Below are 26,175 nucleotides of genomic sequence, written 5' to 3'. Positions count from 1 at the left end.
GCTTTAATTTATACGCCTAACCCGCGGGGTAAATGGTGTGTGCGGGGTTACTAGAATAGGCATCTCGCTAGGGCACCGCGAGCGTTCATTGGTCGCCCTATAACAGGTAGATGGTAACGTGGGATTAAGTTAAGTTTGTACAACTACCATTGTCCCAGACATACTATATCTGAGTCAGCCGGGACTATTCGGTCGACTAGTAATGTAACCAAGTAACCCAGTGGCTCCAAATGATCTCTTATATACTTAAGAAAAGATAGAAAATATAGTAAAGGATCGTGCGTAAGACTGTTTCAATATTCTAAGCATCTACCAAATGTACCTAAGATAGCCCAGTAAACAGGCGAAAAATTATTCAATAGCCTACACAGACTCAAATAAAGTCGCCTTAGATTGTCGTTTTTTTCTTGCCTAGATTAAAAGATAATTTTAAGAGTTCATAGTTGGAACAATGCGCAAGATAACACTGATGCAATATACTAATACATATGATAGTTAAGTAGAATACAAATAGTTAGGCGTTCATCAACAAGGCAAAAATATAACACTAATAATAATATAATATAGTGTAACCCCGTAATAAAGTGACCGAGGCTAACAGCAGTAAATATAAAATACAGGAATAAGTAGCCGGACTTCAAAACTCCCTTATCCAGTAGGAGGGCTAATTCATGTACAGTTAGCCCCAAAACCATTGTCTTAAATCTCCTTCCTGCACATGGTTACCATTCCACGTCGTCGGGATTGTTAGGGCCCCATGTCCCGGGCCGTTCTTCAACGTTCTCCGACTCAAGAGTGTTACTAACTGTCTCATGAGTGCTGTATGAGGATTGTTCTGGACTAGAATTATCGATTTTAAGCTCATGGCGGAGTGGAGATGGCAGACCACGAGACAAACCGGGATAATTGCCGCGACCCTTCTGTATCCGACTTTGGTTCCAATCCCTATGCTCTTCATATCTGCGTTTTTCCATCCATTATGATGCTTCGCAATCCTAACGACCATGTGGAAAAACTCTTCCGTCCTGTTGAACAGTTCGTTGGCGACAACGTTCAGTCTATTGATATAGTCGGGACTGCTAAGCTCGCGTCTCTGTTCCTCGAGTTTGGCTATTTCGGGAAACCTTCTCTGAAAGGCCAAGTGCCTGATAACAATCTCAGTGCAATGGTTGATGGAGTCGACCTGGGATAAATCATCTTCCATGTCGAGCGATCCATCTATTTTAATTTTGCTTCGGAGAAGATCATGCTCTAGCCAGAAATTTACTATAGACGACGTGACTATCCGAAGAGCATTCTTCCCCGATCTGAAGCGTGCTTCGTGTTGCTTCCAGGGCCATTGGTTGACTGAATTATCCCATAAATACCATGTATCCTTAGTAGATTTGAAAGGAGGTCTTGATTTCTCCCGCGCCGATGGAGACGGACGGCGGGGGAGCATATCTGTTGAACTTCGCGGCGTTTCTGATCCATGTGCTTCACTACCAGCCTCGCTGGCCTGGCTTGATGGAGCTTTGGATGGTGTATGCGAAGAAGAAGTGCTGCTATTTGGAGACAGCTGCGGCCTTAAGCCCGACTCAACCTTCAGCGCGTTCTCTGGTCCAATACGAAGGTAGAGCTTAATGCGAGCTTCTCGTAATGCTTCTTGCGCCTTATGCTTCTTAGCTTGGTCAGATGTCGCTTCTCCCTGGAAGTCCATAGCGGCGTAGGCTTAGATAGATACAACTTTTAAAGCTGGGTTTCAACAAGTAAGGCTGATTACAAAACCCACAGTCTCCCTATCAACCAAAGTTAGAATGGTAATATTGGTCGCGCTGTTAGTCTAGAATAGGTGTAGGCAAGTTGATAGAGTTGAAATATAGAGGCAATAATGAGTACCTGCAAGTAGAAATAGTCTTGGTCGGTATGGGTAGGTAGTGGCCGTGACTTCATTATCGCCCGAGGACGAAAACCCAGTTCCGTGCGGATGATCCTATCTCAAGCTTCAAATACTTGGCTGCTACTGGTTACCCAATGCAAATTTATCTATGTGGAAAGTGAGTCAAGCATACCTTGATACACAATGAGTCGATAGAGATTCAGATTGGTACACTCATCTGGGGATATTAGGACAAGGGTAGTGAATGTAGCAAACATCATAAGGTGAAAGAACGGTAAGGCCGACCAGCAGTACGGTTTTACTTAAGTATTTATTGCTTAAATTAAGACACGCAAGTTGAGGAATATAGGTAGTGATAAAGTTCATTGTAAGTTTCCCGAAGAGTCATCAAGTGTTGGCGCTGGCGTGCCAGTGTGAGGTGTCTACTGACACTAACTGTCCCACGCGAAACTATCTTGCGTTGTGATCTTTATAATAAATTGTAAAATCTTGATGTTAGTTTCCTTAGGTACATCTACCTATCTAATGACAGGTTAGGTACCTTACATGTGTAGGCAGGTAGGTACTATCTACCTACTTCACACAGACGTAAGATTTATGCTATTTTAGGTACTTATATGGTCACTGCTCCTTCCAGTTGGCGATTTCCTAAATCTTGTCAGGTAATCTTGTCAGGTAGAATTGGAAGTATAAGTAACTTTGATCAAATACAGTTATAGTGGCTGCATTTCTAATACTTATCGTAAACTTACGATAATGGTCTTTTAGCGGATGTGATTTAAAGTGCCCACAACCAAGTATTTTGTCTATTAATAAGTAAAAGAACAAGTCAAAGCTACATATATACTCTCAGCTAGTCCTTTACCGTAATTATATTAAGGATATAATGCTTGAGTTTACCAAAGGTCAATAGCTTTATATCAGTGCTCAGGCTATTTATTTTTAGATTCATGCCAACTAACTGATAGGTGCATAAATGCCTAACCTATGCGATCACATAAATTCTATTATTACATATAGGACTAACCTTGAGCACTTAACCCTTTCCACTACTACCTGATGACATATAGATATGTAAACTCTATTCATACTTTAGAAGGTAACTACCTGTATACCTTAGCTATCTATAAAAGGTAACGCTACTAACCGCTAGCGATCCCATTTGGTACATACCTACTTTGTAGCACAGGTTTACACCAAAACTATTACCTTTTTAATTTTGAATAATATTATGTATATTAATAAATAAATTAAAACCTAAATTTATTTAATATTTTATAAAGTTGCATTATTAAAAATATACTTTTTATAAAATTAAAAAATTTAATTATAGCATAATTGTTATGGTTATTATAACATATAAAAAGTATATCGTTTTTATATATAAATTAGGTATAAAAATAAATATTTTTTAACAATATAGGAAATTAAAATATTATAATAATAAAACATTATATTTTAAATTTAAATTTGGTTATATAACATTTTAAATCTTTTATATACATAATACAATTGGCTATTATTAATATTTTTATTATTAAAGTATTCAAATTTAAAAATAACCTTATATTAAATTATATTATATTTAATAAGCAAAATTTTCAATTTGTATATTAAGCTATTTAATTTAATTATAGCCATAAAATTTCGTATATAATTTAAAACTAATATATTAACTTTTTAATAATAATAGCTTTAAATATAAAATACTTAAAAATAAATTATCGTAACGTTTTTTACACCCAATTTATATATGAATTTAATATATATATTAAAATATTAATTTTATTATAACTACCGTTTTAAATCTAATATATATATATAATTAAAAACATAAATCAATTATCTACCAGATAATATTAGCCTCAAATAAATATTATCAATATATAATATTATTTAAGGTTGAAAATATAGTATTTTGGTGGGAAGTGTCCTATAAAGTGGGTATGTGCCAAATGGGGTCCACAGCGGTTAGCAGATAAGGATTGCCTTCCTTTACTTACCTAAGGTAACTAATTTAAGCTTACTAATTCCGTGATGTTACGCCATCGGAGTGATTCTTCGCCCGCTATTTCCACAAATGCCCACTTCCAAGGTTCGAGTGCTGGTTGCATATAAAAGGTAAGTATAGTAATTTCACATTTAATCAGTAGGTACATATATCTCGAATACACAAATCTTAGGCGGAGAAAGCATAACATTACAATGGAACCTGAAAGATTAAAGCAGCTGGAGCAGGCCGAAGAAGAACTGCGCGTAAGAAACGAATGCCCCTATTAGATTGCTCATCCTTGTATAGAGGTAGGCATCTTAGTATCCTGGAATCACAGCTAATGTAGGTTTAGCGACGGCGCGAACGCGGCAAGATCGCACAGCGCGCATTCCGGAAGCGCCAGAGTAACACATCACGAGATAAGCGTAGCGAGACCCAGAGGTTAAAAGAGGCCATCTCAAAAATTGTTCGGGTAGCCCGACATGATGATCGCCCCGAGCTGGTCAAAGCGATCAAGGAAGCTGCTGGAGCGACTGGGTTAGACGAAGATATTGTTGCCCAACTTTGCGATGAGAGAGACAATCAAACAAAGCGCATTGTGAAGTCGTCACAACCATCTCCGAACATAGAATCATCGACTGGGTTAGGTATTGATGTACAAGGAATACCTCCTAGTATCGGTGCTCGGTCAGGTTGGATCTTGAAGTCTCAGGACTCGACTCCGCTTGGAAGAGGAACTGACATAGGATGGATGAGCACAAGATTGGACTATGGGTTATGGTTTGACACATCTCGATTCATACGGGTAGACGAACCTCCTTCGGACATCATTCCATATCTCGGAAAAGGGATGAGCACCTTTGCCGGTCGGCTATTCTGGGCTTGTGGCGAGCTTCTACTAGAGCAATGCCGGAGGGCTGAGTTATACGCACATACGAATCCGCGGGTAGCAAGGGAAGCTAGGGAAGTAATCTGGAATATGGTTCAGCATTCACCGCCTTTACACAATGTACGATATATTATAGCATTGGCGGAAGCACGTCGCGAATTCCGCGACCGTGGTTATATTGAAGGAAACAATCCCGCTGGTGAAATCGATTCGGCATTCATTCTGCAGGAACAAGTCATGAACGACTATAAATCAAAGGGCCAGGATACCACTAGGTGGTTATCTCCGATGGCTGTCGAGCTAGAGCTTCGTAGATGCCTAAGCCTCGAATCATCTAGGCAACTCGATCGGGTGCTACAGATCTGGGATTCGAACCAAGTAGAGGGCCCCCTATTAGATATGATACACTCGCTTATCTGGAAATTGGCGGCAAGTTATATTTGCTTTGGGGATGGGCCTCGCTGGCGTGTCGACCGTGTCTTGGCCTTGTTCAGTGGAAGTGTTTAGAATGCACATACATGAAAAGAATCTAACCTAAGAATTTCATTCTTGAATACTGAGATGGTACCAACAACTCGGGAATGTTACGAAAGTTGTCTGAGGTAAACAATATCCTGGATGCTGAAATTTGAAGGCCCCGGGAATAAGAGCCATATTTGTACGAATACTCGTAGTCTACGCACTTATCTGCTGCTCTTTCGGATAGGGTCCGGAATAATAAATCGGTATTCTCAACCACAGGAGAGAAATTCAGGGGTTTGCAGCCGCTTTATTGTACTCCCGCTCCCAACCTTCTTGTATTTCGTGCAAACATTCAAGAACTCTTGGACCAACTTCAGAGTCAATGACATCCTTTTGGTATCTGGTTATTTTCTTTAGCACATAGTCGGAGACAGATGTGTGGTCTCTGGCATCGGGTCGGCCGATACCGATCGATATGCGTGACCAGTATGCGCCGGGGAAGTTCGCAGGTTTTATGCTCGCGTTGACACTTTTAACACCATTGTGCCCTCGATGGCTTGCGTTCCACTTTCGAATTTTAACGTGACCTAGATCTTCCTCTAAATCATCGTGAACTAATACGAGACTTAGTTCGGATGGTTTCAACTGGTGATATTGTAGCGTCTCCTTCCAAGTTTTGGCAAGCCAAGGACCTGAAATATTCATTTGCGTTGGGCTCTTGTAATATGGTATATGTATAGCCTGTCGAGGCCAAGCAGGTTTTCCCGCCGTATCGGTTAGATATGAATGGTGGTTGGGTTGGGCTAAGTAGCCTTTGTAGTGAAGCAAGTGCAAAATGGCCAGCAGAGTGGAGGCAGTCGTAATATGGTGCTTGATTGCCTAGACTGACAATCAAGAAACGAGGATTGAACATATCTTGGACCAATCAGGCCCTCCTTTTCGAGCAAAGGGAAATGTTGAAGGAATTGAGAAGGTAGAATGTAAAAATTAGATAATTGTCTTCATACGTAGGTAGTTTTCTAAGCTTCTCATAGGCGAAAAATAAATTAAGTGGACACAAGCCTAGATTCAACTCAGCCACTGATCGGAACTAACCAGTTATAGCGGGGTACCTACCAAAGAGGTAGAACCAGTAGACGGGCTAGCTGGCGGGGTGCCGACTAGCCGTACCTGTGGCGCAGTTAATTCGCTGACGTAGGATGGATTCAGGTTGCCATCATGAATGATTGAATTCCATGGATTTACAAATGCTCAGCCACGAAAGCCTTGGACCAATTGTCACCTAAATCAACCAAATCATCCTACAAACACGATTCGGATTCGTCAATCCTTCTACAATTCTACCTCACTTTTAATATCAAATCGACAACTCTCAAACGGTTCTCACTCTCCTACCATCTAGACCATAATTACATATCTGAATTCCGACTATTCGTTACCACCAATACAAATAGTACAGAACAGAACAGACCGAAGCACAGTCGCAATCATGTCGTGGGCAGGTATGAACCTCCGATTATATCAGGCATCAAGTTATAACTCAATCAGTTGTTTCTAACTTATTCCTCTCACAGGATTCAAAAAAAATGTCAACCGTGCAACGACCCAGGTGATGATGAAGACGGGCCATGTCGAAAAGACAAACGATCGTGACTACGAAGTCGAGGAGCGACGATTTCGGACAATGGAAGCTGCTTCGTTACGTCTTCAGAAGGAAGCAAGAGGATATTTGGATTCGATACGAGGTAAGCCTAAAGTCGATAGTCTTTTAAAGCCGAGAGTGCGAAGTTTTTTGGGCAGTAATACTAACATTATTTTGTAGCGATGACTGCCTCTCAAATGCGCATAGCCGAGACGATAGATGCCTTCTATGGTGATGCCGGAGCTAAGGACGGTGTTAGCAGAAGCTATAAACAAGCCGTGGAAGATTTAGATACAGAGACCATAAAAGCGCTGGACGGTCCTTACAGGTACAGGTCTGACGAGATGCGACACTGAGATCACTGAACTAACATCTTCTAGAACAACAGTACTAGAGCCTATCACTAGGTTCTGTGCATATTTCCCCGACGTCAATGAATGTAGGTTCTTCATTTGGTCCTTATTCGTATTCACCATTAACACCGAATCTACCTAGGCATCAAGAAGCGTGGCCACAAGCTACTTGATTACGATGCGCTACGAGCGAAAGTCAAGAAGTTAGCAGAGAAACCCGATAAGGATGTAACAAAACTTCCACGCACAGAGAAGGAGATGGAAATTGCCAAGGCTGCTTACGAACAGCTCAACGAGCAGCTATCCACAGAGCTACCTCAGCTTATCGACCTTCGAGTACCCTACCTCGACCCCAGCTTCGAAGCCCTCGTCAAGATCCAACTCCGATTCTGCGCTGAGGCTTATAGTAGAATGGCTCAAGTCCAACAGTACTTGGATGCGGACACTAGGGAGCAGTACGCCCAAGGTCAACTGGACTCGAGAGTGGAGCAAGTATTGCAAGAGATTCGGGAACTCAGTATCAGTGGCACAGTATAGGAGCATTACCGTTAGGTACAAATACGCGGAATTAGACGAAAAAAAAAAAAGAGGGCTTTCATTAGGCGCGATGGTTCTGGTCTGGGCTGGCATTTTCATAGGTAGGGCACTCTTAGGACAAGCCGCGGCACGATTCACGGGTTCATGTTAGATACCGAGCAGGACGACGGGCTTGCGAATAGCAGCCGAGTATTTTCTGAAAGTAGATTTGGTTTCTGCGTCTTCGAGGAGATGATACGCTTTGTGTTCCTTATTCATTATTGTATTAGGATACCACATATTAACCTTGTATTTCTATGGTCCCCTTCAATCGCAAATCTTCCAGTTAGTATCGGAAATATACGTCGGTATAAATGTTTAATACGAGGGTGTCCCCCATCTTTAGATTGTTATGATCCCTTTAATGTACCTGAGACTTTAGGCACAAGCACTCCTCGTCAATTTGGTAGCCTTTAGATATCATGAATTAGGTCTAAGACACGAATTTCAAAATATATACAATCCTTTTCTGTATATACAATACCACAACAGTGACGAAGTCTTATATACTTAACAGTTAAACCATCGAGCAACCCTCGAGTCCAAAAGATGATTTTATCTAAGGATCTAAGGATTTAGAATTCCCTTTCCCTTTTTGCTGTCGATCTATTCGACCCAAACAACAACGCTTAACCCATCTTCTTGCTGGGGAGTGCCAGGTGTCGCAACCGGTAGGTTAGCTACGAGGTCACCTAGCTTGCCTGTCTCGGGGTCGCGTGCGATGATAGCTACGTTGCTGCTCGTCTGTCCACCGACAGCGACGAGGTCGCCGGCCTTGTTGATCGAGAATGTGCGAGGGAACCAGGCGTGCGCGGGGGTGGCCTCGACGAACTTGATGTCACCAGAGCTAGGGTCGATGCTGTATGTGGCTAGGGAATCGTTTTGGGGACCGAACGTCTCATCCGCTCGGTTGGCTGCGTAGAGAAAGTTACCCGAGACGTGAACTTCGGCAGCCTTAGAGCCGTTAGGTGCTGCACTACCTTCGGCGTACGTGGCTAGCGTTTGGCTCTTCTTGAGGGATAAACACCCCCCGTCAGGGTAGGATACAGTCCAGGAAGATACCGAGTTACCTAGCTCATTCACCGTGTATAGCCTCTGACCGTCCGTGGAACCGGCTGTAGGCGCCCACCAGGCACCGTGGCGCGGCCCGTCGCCTGCGCCAGCGACGCCCGGCTCGCACGCCGTAAGGTCACCCGTTTCGGCGTCAATGCTAAAGATGCGGATTAAGTCCGCGCCCAAGTCCGGCACGATAAGGTATTTTCCGGATGGGTCAAGCTGGGCAGCGTGTGGGTGAGGCGCATTCTGTCGCGAGTTGGGACCAGGCTCGGACATGTTGAACTTGGATTGCGCCAGGACGGTTGAAGCCTCAGAGAGGGGAAGCTTGTACCTCGTCAATGTTGATGGGTCACTAAAGCAATTGTTAACCCCTAATCCCTAATCACAACGAGGGGATACGGATAGTCTCTTACTATTCGACCGTGGCGATGAAGCCGTTACCATCCTTACCACCATATGGCGTGCCGTGAACGCTAGCGCCTGAAGTTACGATTTGTCCAGTTTGCTTCAAGCTACCGTCCGACTCTACAGAGTAAGAGGCAAGTATACCACTTCCATTCCAATCCTCATCGACGCAATATACTACTCTTGAGTCCACGTGCAGCCAAGCAGGTAGTGTTCCACATCCTGACACGGATGACTTATTGACTAAGGTAGCATTGCTGCCTTTGCCAGTTAAAGAGAGCGAGAAGATCTTGCCGGTATAGTGCGATGCGAGTAGATTAGCTCCCAGCACTTCTGGTACCAAGCCCAGTGTTCCTAGAACTAATGTCTTGAAGAATGCCATGGTAAACTATGTCTTACAATGAATGGAGCGAGAGGAGGGCGCCAAGCTAGAGAAATTTCAACGAAAGTGAAAGAAACGAACTAGGGATTGGACTTTTTGAAGACGAAGCGAATGTGTTCGCCTTTGAGGTGACAGAGTTGTATCGTGAGGCGAGAATACTAGGACCTAACGGGTACAGCCGAAGGGCAGCATTCCTGGTTTACAGCCTCAAAGCAGTATCGTAATTTGCCAGTCTAGGGCAAGTTGTCGCGAACAGATTGCTACTAGGCTAACCAGGCCGACGAGTTCGTTCCGCGAGCGCAAATGGCAACGACTCGGAACGTCATCCCGATTGTGCAACGTTCCGGACAGGAGGAATTACTCTGGGCAGGGGGGGTTGAGGCTAATTGATCCGGTACGTCGTCTGAATAGTGAACCCTAGCTTAATTAAAGGCCCATGATAAAGCCATTTTGTTGGCTACATAGTATCGCGTATTTTGCTCGATGTGACGATGCCCCAGAGAACACCCCACACTCCCCGCGACGATCCCGGAGGCACGGTCCTGCGTCCTGATGGACAGACAGCACATGGTAATTACGGCGTCTAATTACAGTCTTTCCATTCTCGATTACGGGCGTGCAATACGCGGCTGGCGCTTAGGAATTGTACCCTCTTGGCGGGAGATTATGCACCCCAACTTGGAGATGGTAGAAGCGTGACCTGGTAAATTTTCCAGAGAACCCTTGATATGCCGCACATTGGGCTATGCATGGTCTCATCGCGAGATGGGTCTTGACGACACTGCGTCTATCTCCCTAGCTAAAGAGTCGGCAATTGACACCGTCTAGGCCGCCCGCCTGCCATCGGAGGACTTGCCAATATGGCGCATGATGCTCCGTAGGATTATTTGATGGGGGTCAGGGTTTTAAAACTTCAATCTATGCGTATCGTAAATGTAAGCCTCTTAACCCGACCTGCCGAGCTTAGACGCTCGGCACTCGCGAGTAATGACGCAAGTTTCTAAGAGTTACCAAAGGGACCAAAGGGTTTTTAGTGTTGGAATATCAAGGGACTAGAAGACGCATATATCAGGTGGTTTTTGTCAGTATTAAGCGGTTGTTTGATCTGTACCCCAGAGTGTGGAGGTGAATTTAATATAGACGCGCGCTTTGGCTGCTGTACTTGATTAGCTTTTATGTTAACGGGCTAGGTTTCATATAGGCTGTATATGATATCGTGCTACTAGAAAACTAGATTGGCAAGCCGAGAAGATCGCCACGATCCCACTGGCGTGGATACAGCACGCTTCGTTCGGGTCAAGATTCCTACGTTTCGGCTTCTCTATCAGAAAGGTCTGACACTTGGTCGGTCAATCCCCGGGGGCATCCACCTGGAGAGCCTCCCAACTCCCGAGGATGACGGCCAAGGATGTTCGATATTAAGTATCGGACCATTTAGCCCTATATCGTCGTCGACAGTACGTCCGCTATAAGTTAAGTATGGATAGAAGTCTGTGATAAAGTTATAGAGTCGTTCGACACGTCGTTCGAGCATCGCTGGGATTCTACAAACGGAACTGGCCGAGTCGAGGGTATATCAATCTCTGAAAGATCAGAGATTTAGGAAGCCATTGGACTCCTTGGTCGCATCGGTGGCATCTCAAAAAAAATATCACATTCACCGAGCTACCAACAGAATGCATTCGTCAGCGGCCTTCTGCCTCGGGCTCGTGGCTAGCCTCGCCCAGGGAGCTGTCCTCACCAGGCGTGCTGCTCTAGAAGACTGCCTCTCGAGTAGTGAGACAGTTGTAGATGCGATCGGTTCGGACGACTACAATCGCGATATAACGCCTTTCAACAAGCGGTTGGAATTTACACCTGCAGCCATTGCCGTACCGACCACGGTAGAGCAGATCCAATCCGCGATATCGTGCGGCTCAAAGCTGGGGTATAAGGTTACCGCGAAATGCGGAGGGCATAGTTATGCGTCTCTAGGTCTTGGCGGAGAGGACGGTCACCTTATCATCGAGCTGGATCGCATGAACTCCGTTAAGCTTGACGCGGAGACCAACATAGCGACTGTGGACTCGGGTACGAGACTGGGTCACCTAGCAGCAGAGCTATACGCCCAAGGAAACCGTGCTATATCCCATGGAACATGTCCAGGGTAAGTGTTCAGTCATAGCCATAAATGATAGCTATAACTAACGACTCAGTGTTGGCATCTCCGGTCATATCCTCCATGGTGGATTCGGCATGAGTTCTCACTCGCGCGGCCTCGCATTGGACTGGGTGGTTGGAATGAATGTTGCATTAGCAAACGGATCTCTTGTTCACACCTCGGCAACAGAAAACAAGGAGATCTATTGGGGTCTGCTAGGCGCCGGCTCAAATTTCGGAGTTGTCACAAGCTATGAGCTTAAGACGTTTGAGCCCCCAGCAAACGTCACATGGTTCGTAGTTAATATGCCGTTGAAAAAGAATACATCCGTTGCTGTTCTGGAGGCGATAGAAGACTATACCCTGAATACTATGCCAGCCGAGCTGAATATGCGCCTTTTCGCCACGCGCCAATTCACCCAGCTGGAAGGTATCTATCAAGGAAACAAGACAGACCTCGAGGCTGCGTTGGCGCCATTACTGAACAAGACCGGGACGTCCATAGCGCAAGCCCAGACGACCACTTGGATCAAGGGCCTCGAACACTTTGCTACTATGAAACTTAACCAGACGTATCCTTACACCCAAGTGGTAAGTAAACCCGACCTAGTAACGTTGATAAAGAGCTGACTCGCTATAGCAAGAGAACTTCTACGGCAAGAGTTTAGAGCTGAAGGGGTTGAGCGGAACTGCGGCAAAGAACTTTGCTGATTATTGGTTGACGTCGCCAAGAAGGAGACAACTCGGTGGTATATCCAGCTGGACCTCCAAGGAGGCAAGAATTCAGCGGTGTGGAAAGCTGACCCAAATTTGACGTCGTATGCACACCGTGACAAGCTATACATCCTCCAGTTCTACATGACGACAAGCGGCGCTCCGGACACGGCCTTCAAATTCGTCAACGATTGGGCGGAGACTACAACGGCTCCCTTAACGGCGGACGACTGGGGAATGTATTTCAACTACCCAGACACAAATCTAAACCGCACGAGGGCACAAGAGATGTATTGGGGTAAGAATCTGGCCAAGTTACAGCAACTCAAGGCAGAGCTCGACCCCAAAGAACTATTTTACTACCCAGTGTCGATCAGCCCCGCGGAGAAGTCCGAGCTTCTGTAGCATACCTCTAGGTAGATATATTGCGTGGGGGAACATTCGTGTACATAAATGCAAGATACCATTTAGCGAGAAGTTTTGAGACGGATAATTTAACAAATCGAGAAATATTTAACATAGAGTTTAAACAAGTCATTTCCTTGTTGGTATATGAAGTACCTAATAACCAAGTGAAATTAAAGAAAGAAAGAAAGAAAGAAAAAAAAGGGCGAAGTGAAAGTTTATCCATGTATCTTTACTTTCAGCCACCATTTGACGGGACAAGGTGTGGCTTGCTTCTTACATTCAAAGTCCTAAGGTTCCATAGGCACAATTACGGTGGACCATTATGACATTAGTGCCAAAATCAAGAAAATAGGTCAGGGCTGTCTAAAAAGGGTAATATATCAAGTGCACAGTATACTATGCGGGGTATATACAAGTTTTCTCATTACTTATTTATATTATTAATAACTTTTTAAGTATTATTGGTATAAATTGAAATAAAATACTGGTATTTCATTTAATATATAATAAAAATTATTAAAATCTTATAATATTGCTGATTTATTTCGTAAAGATAATGCGTAGTATAAAAGGAGGGCTATTATGTGTACGGGTGGTTATAAAGGATATTACGTGCCGTATAAGACTTACTGGATATTGATATAATACGCTATACGATACGCTAGCCAAAAGATATATATATGCAACCTGTATCATTATTTTCGCATTAACCAAAGCTATAAAATAATATTAATTATATTTTTTGAAATGGTATATTGGTAAAGTTATTTAAATATGTGTAAGTGTTGTTATTGAATTTGGGTATTTTGAGGTTAAGGTAAAGGCGATATCTGATTGGCTAATCTTTTAAACTTTTGGAATAGAAAAGACTATATACCTGTCTTAATATCTTTACGAATCTTAGGTCGAATTACATGCGATTTGGATAGTAATTTTTATCATTTTTGAATTAAAATATTAGTATATTCTTGAAAATATTTAGATAAATATTCGTAAAGTTATTGTGGTAAAGTTATTGTGGTATAAGGTTAAAAGGGGTGTTAATTGTGTATACAGCGTATATTAATTGAGCTTATACTGTATTTTTGCCTTACTATTACTTTATTAGACATAGTGCCACCTATTTTCTTGATTTTGGCACTAATGTCATAATGGTCCACCGTAACAATGTTGCTCCAGCCTCGGATGGCTTTCTTACAACTTTTCATCACCAATAGATTTAATCAATCGCTTGATTACGTTTCAAAGCTTGACTTCTCATTCGCATTTGTATTATGGACCTTATAGAAACTGGACATACCTCAGATCATACGGAACGAAGGAATATTAAATTTGACTCTTTTACTAGATTTAAAGAAACATGGAAACATTCCCTTGTAGAACATGCTTCAACTTTACACAATGAATTTCCAGATTATTACCTCTCTAATCCAGACTGTCTAGCAAGCACTACAATAGTGAAATCTTTTCTTCTCGGTTTGTTAATTATTATTAACTCTCTCTCCCATTCTCTCTCTCTCAAGAACCTTTGCTAATTGGAGCCTATAGGTACTGGCGCATCTATATTCTTGAAATCGCTGCTCCTGCAATAACTACGGCTAAGCATGAAGTTATTCTTGTTACTTGTTTTCTGGGCGCAAGGACCTACTCTGGACGCCTTGAGAGAAACGCTAGAAAAGCTCGCTGAATACGCCGCGAGCGCATCCGTAGCATCCGTTTAACTAACCCAGAAGCAAAGTATTATCGCCGCTGAAAATACGAATATGCTTCTCATCTAGGTCCCTTTTTCAAAAATTCCATCCATTTTCTAGGGAGCGCGGCTACGTGTACCCACCCTCAACATGGACCACACGGTTAGGGCTGCCAAGCCAGGAAATTTTGAGGCTGGTCTCATCGATTTGCGTGTCAAAAGTTGTTCTTCTTACCTTTAGCGTGATGCATCCAAAATTCCTCATCATCGACCGGGAGAGAGCCTGGCTTCCCAGCTGCAATGTGAGTTGGGAGGCGTGGCTGGAAGGATGTGTCGAAGTCAGCGGCAATATTGTGACCACCATGGTCGAGTTTTACCGTCATGTCTGGGATAGGCAACTTGAGAATCATCTCGAGGGCGGACGTGGTATGGACTATGACCGTTCTTCGCTTTCAACACTCCTTGAACTCGGTTTAACATCAGCACCCCGGAATCACGTCGGTACTTTCGAGGACTTTATACCGGGTACTGAGATCCCAGCGATTCTTCTACCGTCATCTCATCATCGCAATCCTAAGTTTGACTTAATTCCATGGCACGCCCATCCACCACCGCCGCCGACCCCTCTCAATACGGCTGTGCTACAACTCTTAGACATGTCGGAACATATCATCTATATCCAAACCCCAAATCTCACATCTGCGATCGTAATTAATAAACTTGTGGACGCTTTAAAGCGGGGAGTCAATGTTACCATCGTAAGTAACGAGAGACTCATGCTTCTAGAGCAAATCATCACAGCCGGGACTACGACATCTCGTTGTCTTAATTCACTTATTAAGAGATATAAGAAACTCAAAGCGCAGCGTCCTCAATCGACAAGTCACGACAGCTACGCAAATTCAAACCTAGGTATTGATATCGAAGCACAACAACCTCGATTAGGACTCTTGAATGTCCATTATTATTGTCCCGCCTCTAAAAATGAACCCGACGAAACAGCAGAAGAGCCAGTACAGTCGCATCTTAAACTGACCATAATAGACGCTCAATATGTTATACTTGGGTCTGGAAACGTAAGCGAACCTGTGTTTTGCGTGATCTATTATAGAGATATACTAACAAGGCGATTTGCAGATGGATCGCGCAAGTTGGTTCACAAGCCAAGAGCTAGGTATTTTGATCCACTCCGAGGACTTCGCGACAGCGGTTTCCACTGCTGTTTTTAGTACTCTTAGTGGCCGGCGAGAACCAGTTTTCATCTCGGACGAGTTGAAAGATTGAAATCCTACTACCCCGAGTTTGTTTTTATACACTAGAGCAAACTCGCGATAGCAGCGGCAAACGTGAAGTTCTAGCAAGGGATATCTACCTGGGTAGCCCCGGCTAAGTATATATGAGGCTTTCCTTACATTAGTTCTTGGGAAGTCGTTTTTTTGGTGACCTACCCACAAACTAACCGCCTCCGGAAGACAAGAGAGACTAGAACTAGGATTCCCCACGCTTAGGGCGCCTAGAATGGGGGGCTTAGACAGCTATTCCGTCAACTTGCCATCTTGATGAGGTTTGATGAGGTTGCAATTAGAACTCTCTAGTGTAATTTGATTGCTTTTCCCAGTACATAGCTTAGCTTGTACACAACATAAATCATGTGAAATGTTGGATGTTGTTGGATGCTGTTGGATCGGGACATAACTTTCGTTTCGGGTACCTCGGTTAGAAAGAAAATCCAAACCAACTGCATCGACTTCCGCTGCGTCTTTTTAAGTTCTCGGTCAGTGCTTCGGTATCAAAGCGCATACTAGATAGATAAAATATATATGAGACGCGGAAACACAAAAGGGAAACGCAAAACATATAAAACACATACGTATGATATGATAATGATGGCGTGAAGCTAGGTTTTATGGGTTGACCGAGCCTTGATGGACAACAGCCGTGGCGTTATGTTAGGTTAGTAGGTCTAGGGTAGGTAGGTTAGGTAGTTTTTTTCACCGAAAAACGCCGCCGTTTCGCAAGCGGCAGCGGGATACATACAAGCCATATTCCAATCAAGAACCTTGGCTCGCTGTTCTATTCGCTAGGTTCCGATAATAGACTGGTCACAACATTGGCAAAGCGGTCACAATTTTCTAGGATCAACAATCTCGTTTCTATTCCGTACATTAACTACATAGAAATCAAGGATAGTTATAATATAATAATACCAACACTAATCACTAATCCCCCCCTCCCTTTCCTCCCCACGTATCGGCTGTTGGCAAAGCCGCAACTTCATCTTACTGGTGGTTGGTTGATAGAAAAAAAAAAGGGCTGATGTCAGATTCTCTGTCTCCCGTCGGCCGCTTGCATCGCCATCGGTGAATCGCAACGAGCCCTTATCGGGTACCTGGTTCGCCCGGGGTTAGCTCCCGCTCCGCTCAAGTCAGTCACTGATTTCTCGCATGCATATTATCGTGCCGATATCATATCTCTCTACCCTTCTACCCTTCTACCCTTAGCCGATCGCTGATCACTAGTAACGGTCCAGTTACATTCCCCAGTGGGATCCCTGTTACAGCCCTGCGTCACCACCACAAGTCCTCCTAGGTAGAGCCTAGAACCAAGGCGCCGGATTCGGCTTGGCGCATGCTATCTTTCTCTCACCGTACCTGTTAAAAGGCCGCGTAGGTAATACTGTGGGAATCCTTCCTCGTCATTCTAGCCTTTTGGCGTTTTCTTGCATTGCCAGTTACCTATGTGACTGGGCTGATTAGATCTTAATCATATAGCCTGGCTAGTGATCGCCTTGCCTTGCTATCGCAGCAAGAAAGAACTGCTTTTTAATAAGCCGCCGCCTAATGGACTTCGTGCAAGAATTCTTTTCTCTTCTTCTCAAAGGAATTTTCGGCCACCCTAGTATAATTATTACTACTATCTCCTCTAGCATCTGGTTCTTTGCTCGCTGAAGTATTCGTACTTGCTCCAGATAGAGAGGAGTTATCTCCTCACCATGGCATCTTCGGGTGTCGAATACCCCGCCGCCTCAGCTCCTGGGTATACGGTTGGAAATGGTCTCTCCGATACGGAGAAGATTGCCCTCGGTCGGCAAGATAGCCAGATCGAATCCCTTGCGATGGTTGGGGAGACAGACGGCACGCACCGCAAACTTAAGGCTCGCCATATACAACTGATCGGCATCGGCGGCACGATTGGCACGGCCCTCTATGTCCAGATCGGTGCCGCACTACTCGATGGTGGCCCGGGAAGTCTGTTCATTGCCTTCTCGCTCTGGTGTACTGTCATTCTTGCCGTGACCATGTGTATGGCAGAGATGGTGTCATATCTACCCATCTCCTCGCCGTTCATCCGTTTCGCCGGTCGTTATGTCGACGAAGCCTTCGGTTTTGCTGCCGGGTGGAATTTCTTCGTCTTTGAGGCTATGCTCGTGCCTTTCGAAGTGACGGCATGTAATGTTGTTATTCACTTTTGGAGTGACATTGTGCCGGCAGGCGCTATAATTGCAATCGTCCTTGTGCTTTATGCGCTGATCAACCTCCTGGCTGTTGAATGGTACGGTGAAACGGAATTCTGGGCCGCTCTCGGCAAGGTGTTACTTATCGTCGGGTTGATTATATTTACGTTCGTTGTAATGGTGGGTGGGAATCCGCTGCACGATCGATTCGGCTTTCGGTATTGGTACGAACCTGGCTCGTTCGCCGAGTATTACACGACAGGATCCCTTGGCCGTTTCCAGGGCTTTATGCAATGCTTGATCCGGGCGGCTTTTACTATTGCTGGTCCGGATTACGTCTCTATGGCCGCTGGAGAAGCCGAAAATCCTCGCGTGGTAATGCCTAAAGCCTTTAATGCAGTGTTCTATCGGTTGACTACATTCTTCATGCTTGGGTCTCTATGCGTAGGAATCTTAGTTCCATACAACGACGCTGAATTGACTCGGGCAAACGCCAATGCCGCGCCTGGGGCGGCAGCTTCACCATATGTTTTGCTATGGATCGATTGAATATCCCAATCCTTCCACATATAGTCAATGCCATGGTATTGACTGCTGCATTTTCTGCTGGCAATAGTTATGTATATTGCGCGTCAAGGTCCCTTTACGGGCTCGCCCTCGAGGGCAAGGCACCCAAGTTCTTCACCAAGTGTACGAAAACAGGCGTCCCTATCTACTGCGTGACGTTAGTATTAATGATCGCGTTGCTGGCCTTCCTCCAAGTAAGCGAGAATGCTGCAGTGGTACTTAACTGGTTTGTTAGCCTGGTAACGGCATCGCAACTCATCAATTTCAGCGTGATGTGTGTTACTTACATCTGCTTTCATCGTGCCTTGGAGGTGCAGGGCATCAGTCGCGACTCCTTACCTTATAAGGGGTTCTTGCAACCTTATGCAGCCTATTATGCTTTGTTTGCAACCTTCGTCATGACTTTTGTAGGAGGCTACGTGGTTTTCCTACCAGGCAGATGGAATGTTCCGAATTTTCTATTCGCGTAAGTGATGTATTCTAGATATCCGATAGATCATGGCTAACAGTTAAATTAGCTACATTATGGTTGCAGTATGTCCGATACTCTTCGTCGGTTGGAAGGTGGTTCATAAGACCCGTCATCGTAGACCGTATGAAGTGGACTTGCTCAGAGACGTAGCTGCGGTCGAAGACTACACCAACAAGTTCGTCCCGGCACCTCCCAGGTAAGTTCCCTTTCATATATCATGTTAGATACCTTACTTAACAGTTATAGGAACTCTTTCGCCAGGTGGTTCAACTGGCTATTTAGCTAAGGGGGATACGTTCCATCTAGTAAGAGGACATGTGATAAAAGGTATGGAAATGATGTCGTCCTCCATTTTTGGTAATGTACTCCAAATAGACCACGTGATAAAGGAGAGGCTTGGGTAAACATTGAAGAAATCTTGATTTCTTTTTGGTTATCTGGTGCCTAAATGCTACCTAATATAATAACCTTCCCAAACGCCGAGGTATGCTTTATAATACAAGGATATCATACTTCATTACATAAAATAAATGCAGGTCGCAATGGGTATTTCTTTTTATAAAACAAATAAAAAAATAAATAAAAAAAGGTTTGAAAATGGATTTGTAAAGTATCATCGCCGTGTCCTGGGCATAGGGGATAATTCGATCGGTCTGCTCTCGTAAGGGTTTGAATATCTCCGTTTTGAACCCGCTACGGACATATTAGATTCCCCATCCCAAGACTCCGGTGTCTCCGATCGTATTTTCCAATTTCGCTCTTGATTTTTGGCTGCTCGATTTTCCCTGTCTTGTCTTCGTCCATACAAGAATGCAACCACCGCCAATGCCACAATCGCTGCAGACCCAAACGTAGAGCCGACAATTATACCAACTAAGTTAGGCGATAGAGAGTCAGTTGTCCCATGGGTGTCTTGATTGGCTTGTACAGCAGTTGCTACTGGCTCTGGGTAGCCATTAGCGCCCATAATTGTGACCATCATTGGCGGGCGTGTTGATAATGCGCCGGTTGTGTCAACAGCTGTAAGAGGCAGGGCTAAACTTGAAGTCGTCGGTACTGTCCGATATAACAGTTCTATTTCGCCGGAGCTAGCACAGAGGGGCATGAGAACCGGATCCCCTATCCCGTATGTTGAAAATATTTGTCGTGTTTGGCATCGCATTGGACCGCTGTTAAACTGTTAGTTGAACTAAGATCCACCAAGTATAATGAGACACAAGAGTCTTCTTACCAGTTAGACGTTGCACCTTTCGAATACGCCATCGCATTGTCTTCGCAGCCCGTAGCAATAGCACAAGATGACTCCGTCGAAGCGCAGCATGCTGCAAATTTCCCCGATGTGGTGAATACGTCGCCATCAGGGCAATATATCGGTTTGGCTATTGGTTTATGTTAGTTATACACACTCGGGCTATTCTCTTCGAACAGGTTATAAAGAATTGACCTACTTGTAGCTGACGAAACGACGAACCCCACAAAGGGGTCTTTCGTAATAGCCGAAGCTCGAACTGTGATAGGAGAAGGGCGGTCTGTTGTGGTGGTAGAGGTCTCTGATTGTCCCAAAACACCCCATCGTCCAAACGACGCTATAAGCAAGGCTACCCGCCAGCTGAACATGATCATCGAAATTGAAACGTAGACTTGGATTTAGATATTAAGGAAATATAGAGAATTGAATTCTCATGATTCATAATCGATTAGCTAAAGATGCAGTGAGTCCCAGAGTCGCGAAGTCGAGGCGCAAACTATAGAAAAGATCGGCATCGCGAATAAATAAGGGATCTCATTCTCCTTCCCATAATAGACCTCTTCCTGTGCCGCTTCTGGATTTTTGTTTCACTTTACGCAAATTAATTAGTTTTCAGAGCTTCACTCCTTTAGTTATTATTTATTGTATCCAGCCTCACCTAATAGGAAGGACTCAAGAATCCTGCAGCCCTAAATCGATCCTATATTTAGACCATGAAACCCCCTGTCCACGTAGTGAGCCGAAGCGATGCAGGGAATAAAAGCTGCTGTCGTCCCACGTGGAACGTTTCCTTAATGACGGGATAAAGAAACAACTCTAGATGCTCAGCGCAATCATTACTTAATATACTATTGTTTCACCCACATCCATAACATATGATTCGTTACCTCGTGGCGCAGTAAATAAGTCTCCCCCGTAAAATATATCAAGATCTTTAAATAACTGGTTGGTGCTTTATTTTCATTACATCTTACATTTCCTCGTGCAATTGAACCACCTGTATGATAACTCGACTAACCTCGTCGGCTTTCTCCTATAGTCTGACACCATTCGAACCTTTCTGTCGCTGATATCGAATATTTCTTATTCTGTACCGTAAATCGTATGAATATTCATTCCTCTATCTCACGCATTGGATGGTTGGCTATTTATTTAACCTGACAGCTTTGATTAGAGTGAAACTATAGAACTTAACCATTCTTAGATACTAACCTAAATGTAGGAGGCACGTATCGGTGTGGCTGTGCTCCTTTAGGCATCGATATAAAATAGCTTGTCTTAGGGTAATCACCCAGTCATAGGCTAACGTTATCTTCTCGCACGATGAGATATGCATTCGAGGTATCGCCCCCCAAAAGCATTACAGAAAGAGGGCGATGTACTGAAAATAGTCTTTGGGAATAAAATCATAACTCGTGGTACTATACTCCTTATAGTGAATTATCACTAAACTCGGGTATTTATGGATTCATTGCGTTGGTCTTGATGCTCTTCTCATGACCCGACGGGTTGATAGTTGATATGTTGCATTTATAGTATCTATAAAGATAACCATCTCTTAGAAAGATAACTTAATACAATACTAGGTACAATACTAGTAGAGGTCGTCTCTACTCCAGTAAAAGGGATGATCGCCAAAACTTATACGACTACCAGGTGACAAGGGTCATGGTTAGGGTATGATGTGATGAGGGTTATAAGTCTTAGGTTGAAGCTATCTACCAGCTAGTCATTTGCTATACTGTATACAAAGAACCTTGGTTTCTTTCACATTTAGAAAAAATCAGGCGTTAATAATGTCTTTAAAATATATATGTTATACTGGCTATCTACCAGCTAGCTATCTGTCACTCCATATTGGTCTTATATACCAAGGGCTGCCCGTGACAACGACAAGTAAACACGAAGTCATTTGACTAAATCAATCTTTCTTGGTATTGGCCTAGCAAAGATTTCTAGTATTTTGCTTAAGTATGTCTAGGAAGAGGGTTAAAGAAATCGGCTTTTCTTTACTTACTTAGGCCGACAGCCCCTTTGCCGAACAAGGCATATTTCTTCAGATGGTAGTCACTTGTTACTGGTCATTTGTGGTGAAGTAAGAGACATGGAAAATGGTTAACCTCGGCAGTGGTAGTATAATTACGCAATACCATACGTGCAACTGTGAAATATCTTACGATGCCTAAGTGACTACTTCATTATAGTTATTCTTGACATGAGAACAGCAAAATCGTTTTAATTATAGAAGACATACCCCGGTTAGGTACCTTATATATCGAAATAGATATACTTATTTCCGATTTAGACTATGTTTATAGATTATGAGGCAGCAACTAGTTAGATTGATCGTGGGATGTAAAAGATAATACTATACACCATTAGTTATCGTGACATCTAAACAGACTAGAAACCACACGACTTAAGATTACTTTATCGGACTCAAGAAGGTAGGTACCTAGGTAGTTTACCTTTATGTATTAATTGAATTATTGACCGACAATAGACAATCATACATACCGACGAAATGAAAAAGAAGCTTATGTGCTACTAACCTTCCCATTTGAAAATGTGCGGATACCATACCATCTTATATCATCGGTGCGCTTATAACTTTCAACTGTAACCACGGCGCGTGTCACATTTGGTATAAGTATACTCCACCCCTCCTACCGCTAACCCTTCGCGGATAAATCTGCGTGCTGATTCCTCCAATGAGATGCTACTAACAGCAGTTTAGGACTCCTTAATTAACAACAATACGAATATATCGTCCGCTCGAACCCGACAAGGATGCCTTTAAATCCACCTTTATTAATGGCAATAAACTTCCAACGAACTAGAAATCTGGCCAACCCAAGAACTTCTCTTTTTGGAGTTTGATATTATATTGTACGGCTCAAAACGATCATGATGCTGTATAACACCATATGGGCGCTTGTGCTCTTTTTAAGCACCGTGTCTGGATATGCTAATCCTGGAGCATGCTCGGGTACCTGCGTTAATACACACGATCCGTCTATCATTCGGCGATCTGATGGCACATACTTTCGATTCTCTACAGGAGGTAAGATAGCGGTTCATACCGCGCCAGATATTATAGGACCATGGACGTATAAGGGTGCAGCACTGCCGTCGGGATCGTCAATCGATCTCGGAGGGAACCAGGACCTATGGGTAAGTATAGAATAGTCAAATGTTTTGCTTTAGGCACCCGTGATTTTTAAAAACAGTTCTTACTAACTAAATGTTATGTTTTAAACAGGCCCCTGAGGTTGCTTTAGTTGGCAGCACTTATTACTTGTACTACTCAGTTAGTAAATTTGGTGTGCAAGACTCCGCCATTGGTGTTGCCACTTCGTCTAGCATGGACGTAGGCACATGGAAAGATCTAGGATCAACAGGGATCCGCTCATCATCTGGGAAGCCGTATAATGCAATCGACCCTAACCTCATCAATGTTAACGGAGCTTACTTCATTACCTTTGGCAGCTTCTGGAAGGATATTCACCAAGTAGCTATGAAGAATCCGCCCAAGGCTGTGGCGAGCGGTGCCAGTGCAGCTCAAGTTGCTTTTGACCCCGTCAAGACCGATGAAGAGGGTGCCTTCGTATTTAAACACGGCAACTACTATTATCTCTTCTTCAGCAAGGGCAAATGCTGTGGTTATGATACGAGCCGACCAGCTGCCGGCGAAGAATATAAGATTCTAGTCTGCCGGTCTACCTCTGCAACTGGTGGGTTCGTGGACGCGAGTGGCAAAGCCTGCACTAATAGTGGCGGAACCGTGGTCTTGGAATCCCATGGAAATGTATATGGGCCTGGAGGACAAGGAGTTTACGATGACCCTGTTCATGGACCAGTAAGTTATATGTCCCCCAAGACTATTTAGCACGTGTGATTAACGATATCGCGTACTGCAGATCCTTTATTATCACTATGTTAATACTAAGATTGGCTTTGCGGATGGTCAGAAGCAGTTTGGATGGAACACCATCAACTTTTCTAGCGGTTGGCCTGTTGTATAAAAGTAAAGAACTAGATAGTTCAAGACTTAAAGCCTATTTTTGAAGATCTTTGTGGTAGTTACCTTGCGGTTAAAGCGTCGAATAGGGTTCATCATGTCGCTAGGTATAACCCAGGTACTTTACATTTATGGTATAAACGCGTTTGAAATGGCCAATTAATAAACTTCATGAGTAAATGAATGAAAATACGCATGAACTGACTAAACCGAGTCAGCAATCACCATCGTACAGTTTTGGCAAGGAAACTCAAGGTCAATATATCGCCCACCAGCGTAAGGTGGCCAAATCATGAAGTTGGCCCAACTTGGAATTCCTTACTTTACCTTAGCATGCAGAATATACTTACAAAATTTAATTGATGACAGCAAATTTTTGGATTTGGGCGCTTGTCAGGCGAGTGAAGTTTTTCTTTTGTGCCTCCCGATATAAATGATTTTTAACACATTTGTCGAATGATTTATCTAGCCTAGCATATTAGAGCAGATATGTCGAGTTCGATTAGCTTTTGTCTTGTTGTAATTCTGTAGGACTTTGATGTGTGTAGTGATTGGCACTCTAATGCCGAGCCTTCCCCCTTTTCCATCGACGACATAAACACATTAGCTTTCAAGATGTGCCTGCTTCCAGTAATGTCCAGTGATATAATAATTCCCTCTTGGAGTGGATTGGTATCCCTGTGGCATGCGAGATTTGGGAGTTGCCGGACAATCGAGATTTGGCTCCAAGCTGGTATATTATCGATGACGCATAGGAGCAACAACAACCTGAAATAAATCAATAAGAACTTCGCGGGAATCTATTTTCCCTTGAACCTCCTATAAGTTTTACAGGTGATTTCACCCTTGTAGGAAATAAGAATTGACAAGTCTAAACAATTGACAATGAAATTATGTGTTTACAATAATGTTACATGGCAATGATTGATTCTTAACTTAATGTGAAAAATGGTAAGCATTAAATAAATTGACTTAGTTAGCAGGAAAATGGCCATCTAATTGTGGTTATTTACTTGCACGACTTTCTCTTTACATCTTTCGCTTGTTAGGCGTCATAATGAGAATGATATGCTTAGGTACCTGCTTAGGTATAGACAGAACGAAAAGACTATTATGAGTTAGTAATAACAACAATGACGATGTCAATGATTGAAGATACGGTATATGGACTGTATATCGCCATGGCCTCTTAACTGTATAAGTCAGGAGGTAGGACCTTTTTATATATATTCCACGCCAAAACGACACATACAGAACCTGAAAGCGGTCTCTTGACTACTCATTTTAACAGTTGATATTGTTTACGTCCGAGGTGCTATGATCTTGGACGAGTTGGGGCGTCCCGCGACTATAGTACATAAGATAGATGTATAGATAGAGCACCTACTTTGAAAGAGATAGAGCCAGAATATTGCTTCAAGGAATATTTATGAGTTACTTGTGGTCTAGGAGATAATTATACCTATTACGTATGTATACATATGTAAATAGGTGGTTAAACATGTCTGAAACAACATTATAGCTCGACCGTTGTATATCAAAATTACTTCGGTACTGGGCGGGTAGTGTTGTCGTGCCGTATAATCTAAGATATATAAGATAGCTTACATTAGAAGACTAAGTTAACAGATTCATACTTTTAGCTTACTAAACAAGATAGCAGTTTAGTGGGATGAATATTTCATGGTCACATTTTTCTCTATTTCTTAAATTACTTAAATGATGTAGCACCAGGTGGAACATGCCTCCAGAATCGGTTGGCCAAAAGCTGTAAAGCTAGTGTTGCCCAACGGCCGTGTAGGACACCGCAAACCATGAATTACC

The 26,175-nt window shown here is 43.4% G+C and overlaps 7 protein-coding genes across 7 annotated transcripts; 6 read left to right on the top strand and 1 right to left on the bottom strand.

Moving 5' to 3' along the window:
• Positions 1 to 4,084: 4,084 nt before the first annotated feature.
• GL218_02675 (uncharacterized protein) lies at positions 4,085 to 5,268 on the top strand (the record flags this gene model as incomplete). The annotated part of the gene is made up of 2 exons (XM_033579209.1): positions 4,085 to 4,135; positions 4,225 to 5,268. 2 exons carry the CDS (start codon positions 4,085 to 4,087, stop codon positions 5,266 to 5,268), a joined length of 1,095 nt encoding a protein of 364 aa, XP_033438915.1.
• Positions 5,269 to 6,712: 1,444 nt separating this feature from the next.
• GL218_02674 (Protein hob3) lies at positions 6,713 to 7,755 on the top strand (the record flags this gene model as incomplete). The annotated part of the gene is made up of 5 exons (XM_033579208.1): positions 6,713 to 6,725; positions 6,798 to 6,968; positions 7,046 to 7,193; positions 7,246 to 7,304; positions 7,361 to 7,755. The coding sequence occupies 5 exons, from the start codon at positions 6,713 to 6,715 to the stop codon at positions 7,753 to 7,755; spliced, it is 786 nt and encodes a 261-aa protein (XP_033438916.1).
• Positions 7,756 to 8,400: 645 nt separating this feature from the next.
• Positions 8,401 to 9,637, bottom strand: GL218_02673 (uncharacterized protein; the record flags this gene model as incomplete). Its single annotated transcript, XM_033579207.1, has 2 exons — positions 8,401 to 9,202; positions 9,264 to 9,637. The coding sequence occupies 2 exons, from the start codon at positions 9,635 to 9,637 to the stop codon at positions 8,401 to 8,403; spliced, it is 1,176 nt and encodes a 391-aa protein (XP_033438921.1).
• A 1,676-nt stretch (positions 9,638 to 11,313) lies between these two features.
• GL218_02672 (Reticuline oxidase) lies at positions 11,314 to 15,872 on the top strand (the record flags this gene model as incomplete). The annotated part of the gene is made up of 6 exons (XM_033579206.1): positions 11,314 to 11,783; positions 11,833 to 12,367; positions 12,417 to 12,525; positions 12,576 to 12,891; positions 14,629 to 15,664; positions 15,726 to 15,872. 6 exons carry the CDS (start codon positions 11,314 to 11,316, stop codon positions 15,870 to 15,872), a joined length of 2,613 nt encoding a protein of 870 aa, XP_033438922.1.
• A 1,708-nt stretch (positions 15,873 to 17,580) lies between these two features.
• On the top strand, positions 17,581 to 18,591 carry GL218_02671 (General amino acid permease AGP2; the record flags this gene model as incomplete). The annotated part of the gene is made up of 1 exon (XM_033579205.1): positions 17,581 to 18,591. The coding sequence occupies one exon, from the start codon at positions 17,581 to 17,583 to the stop codon at positions 18,589 to 18,591; it is 1,011 nt and encodes a 336-aa protein (XP_033438919.1).
• Positions 18,592 to 19,007: 416 nt separating this feature from the next.
• On the top strand, positions 19,008 to 19,367 carry GL218_02670 (uncharacterized protein; the record flags this gene model as incomplete). Its single annotated transcript, XM_033579204.1, has 3 exons — positions 19,008 to 19,075; positions 19,128 to 19,277; positions 19,328 to 19,367. The coding sequence occupies 3 exons, from the start codon at positions 19,008 to 19,010 to the stop codon at positions 19,365 to 19,367; spliced, it is 258 nt and encodes an 85-aa protein (XP_033438920.1).
• A 3,870-nt stretch (positions 19,368 to 23,237) lies between these two features.
• Positions 23,238 to 24,355, top strand: GL218_02669 (Arabinan endo-1,5-alpha-L-arabinosidase A; the record flags this gene model as incomplete). The annotated part of the gene is made up of 3 exons (XM_033579203.1): positions 23,238 to 23,504; positions 23,593 to 24,189; positions 24,251 to 24,355. 3 exons carry the CDS (start codon positions 23,238 to 23,240, stop codon positions 24,353 to 24,355), a joined length of 969 nt encoding a protein of 322 aa, XP_033437990.1.
• Positions 24,356 to 26,175: the final 1,820 nt, after the last annotated feature.

This window comes from Daldinia childiae, assembly GCF_008694065.1.
Source record: "Daldinia childiae strain JS-1345 chromosome Unknown Scaffold2, whole genome shotgun sequence".
NCBI classification, from domain to species: domain Eukaryota; kingdom Fungi; phylum Ascomycota; class Sordariomycetes; order Xylariales; family Hypoxylaceae; genus Daldinia; species Daldinia childiae.
The sequence above is the reverse complement of the archived record's forward strand: the minus strand, read 5'-3'. Positions and strand labels throughout refer to the sequence as shown.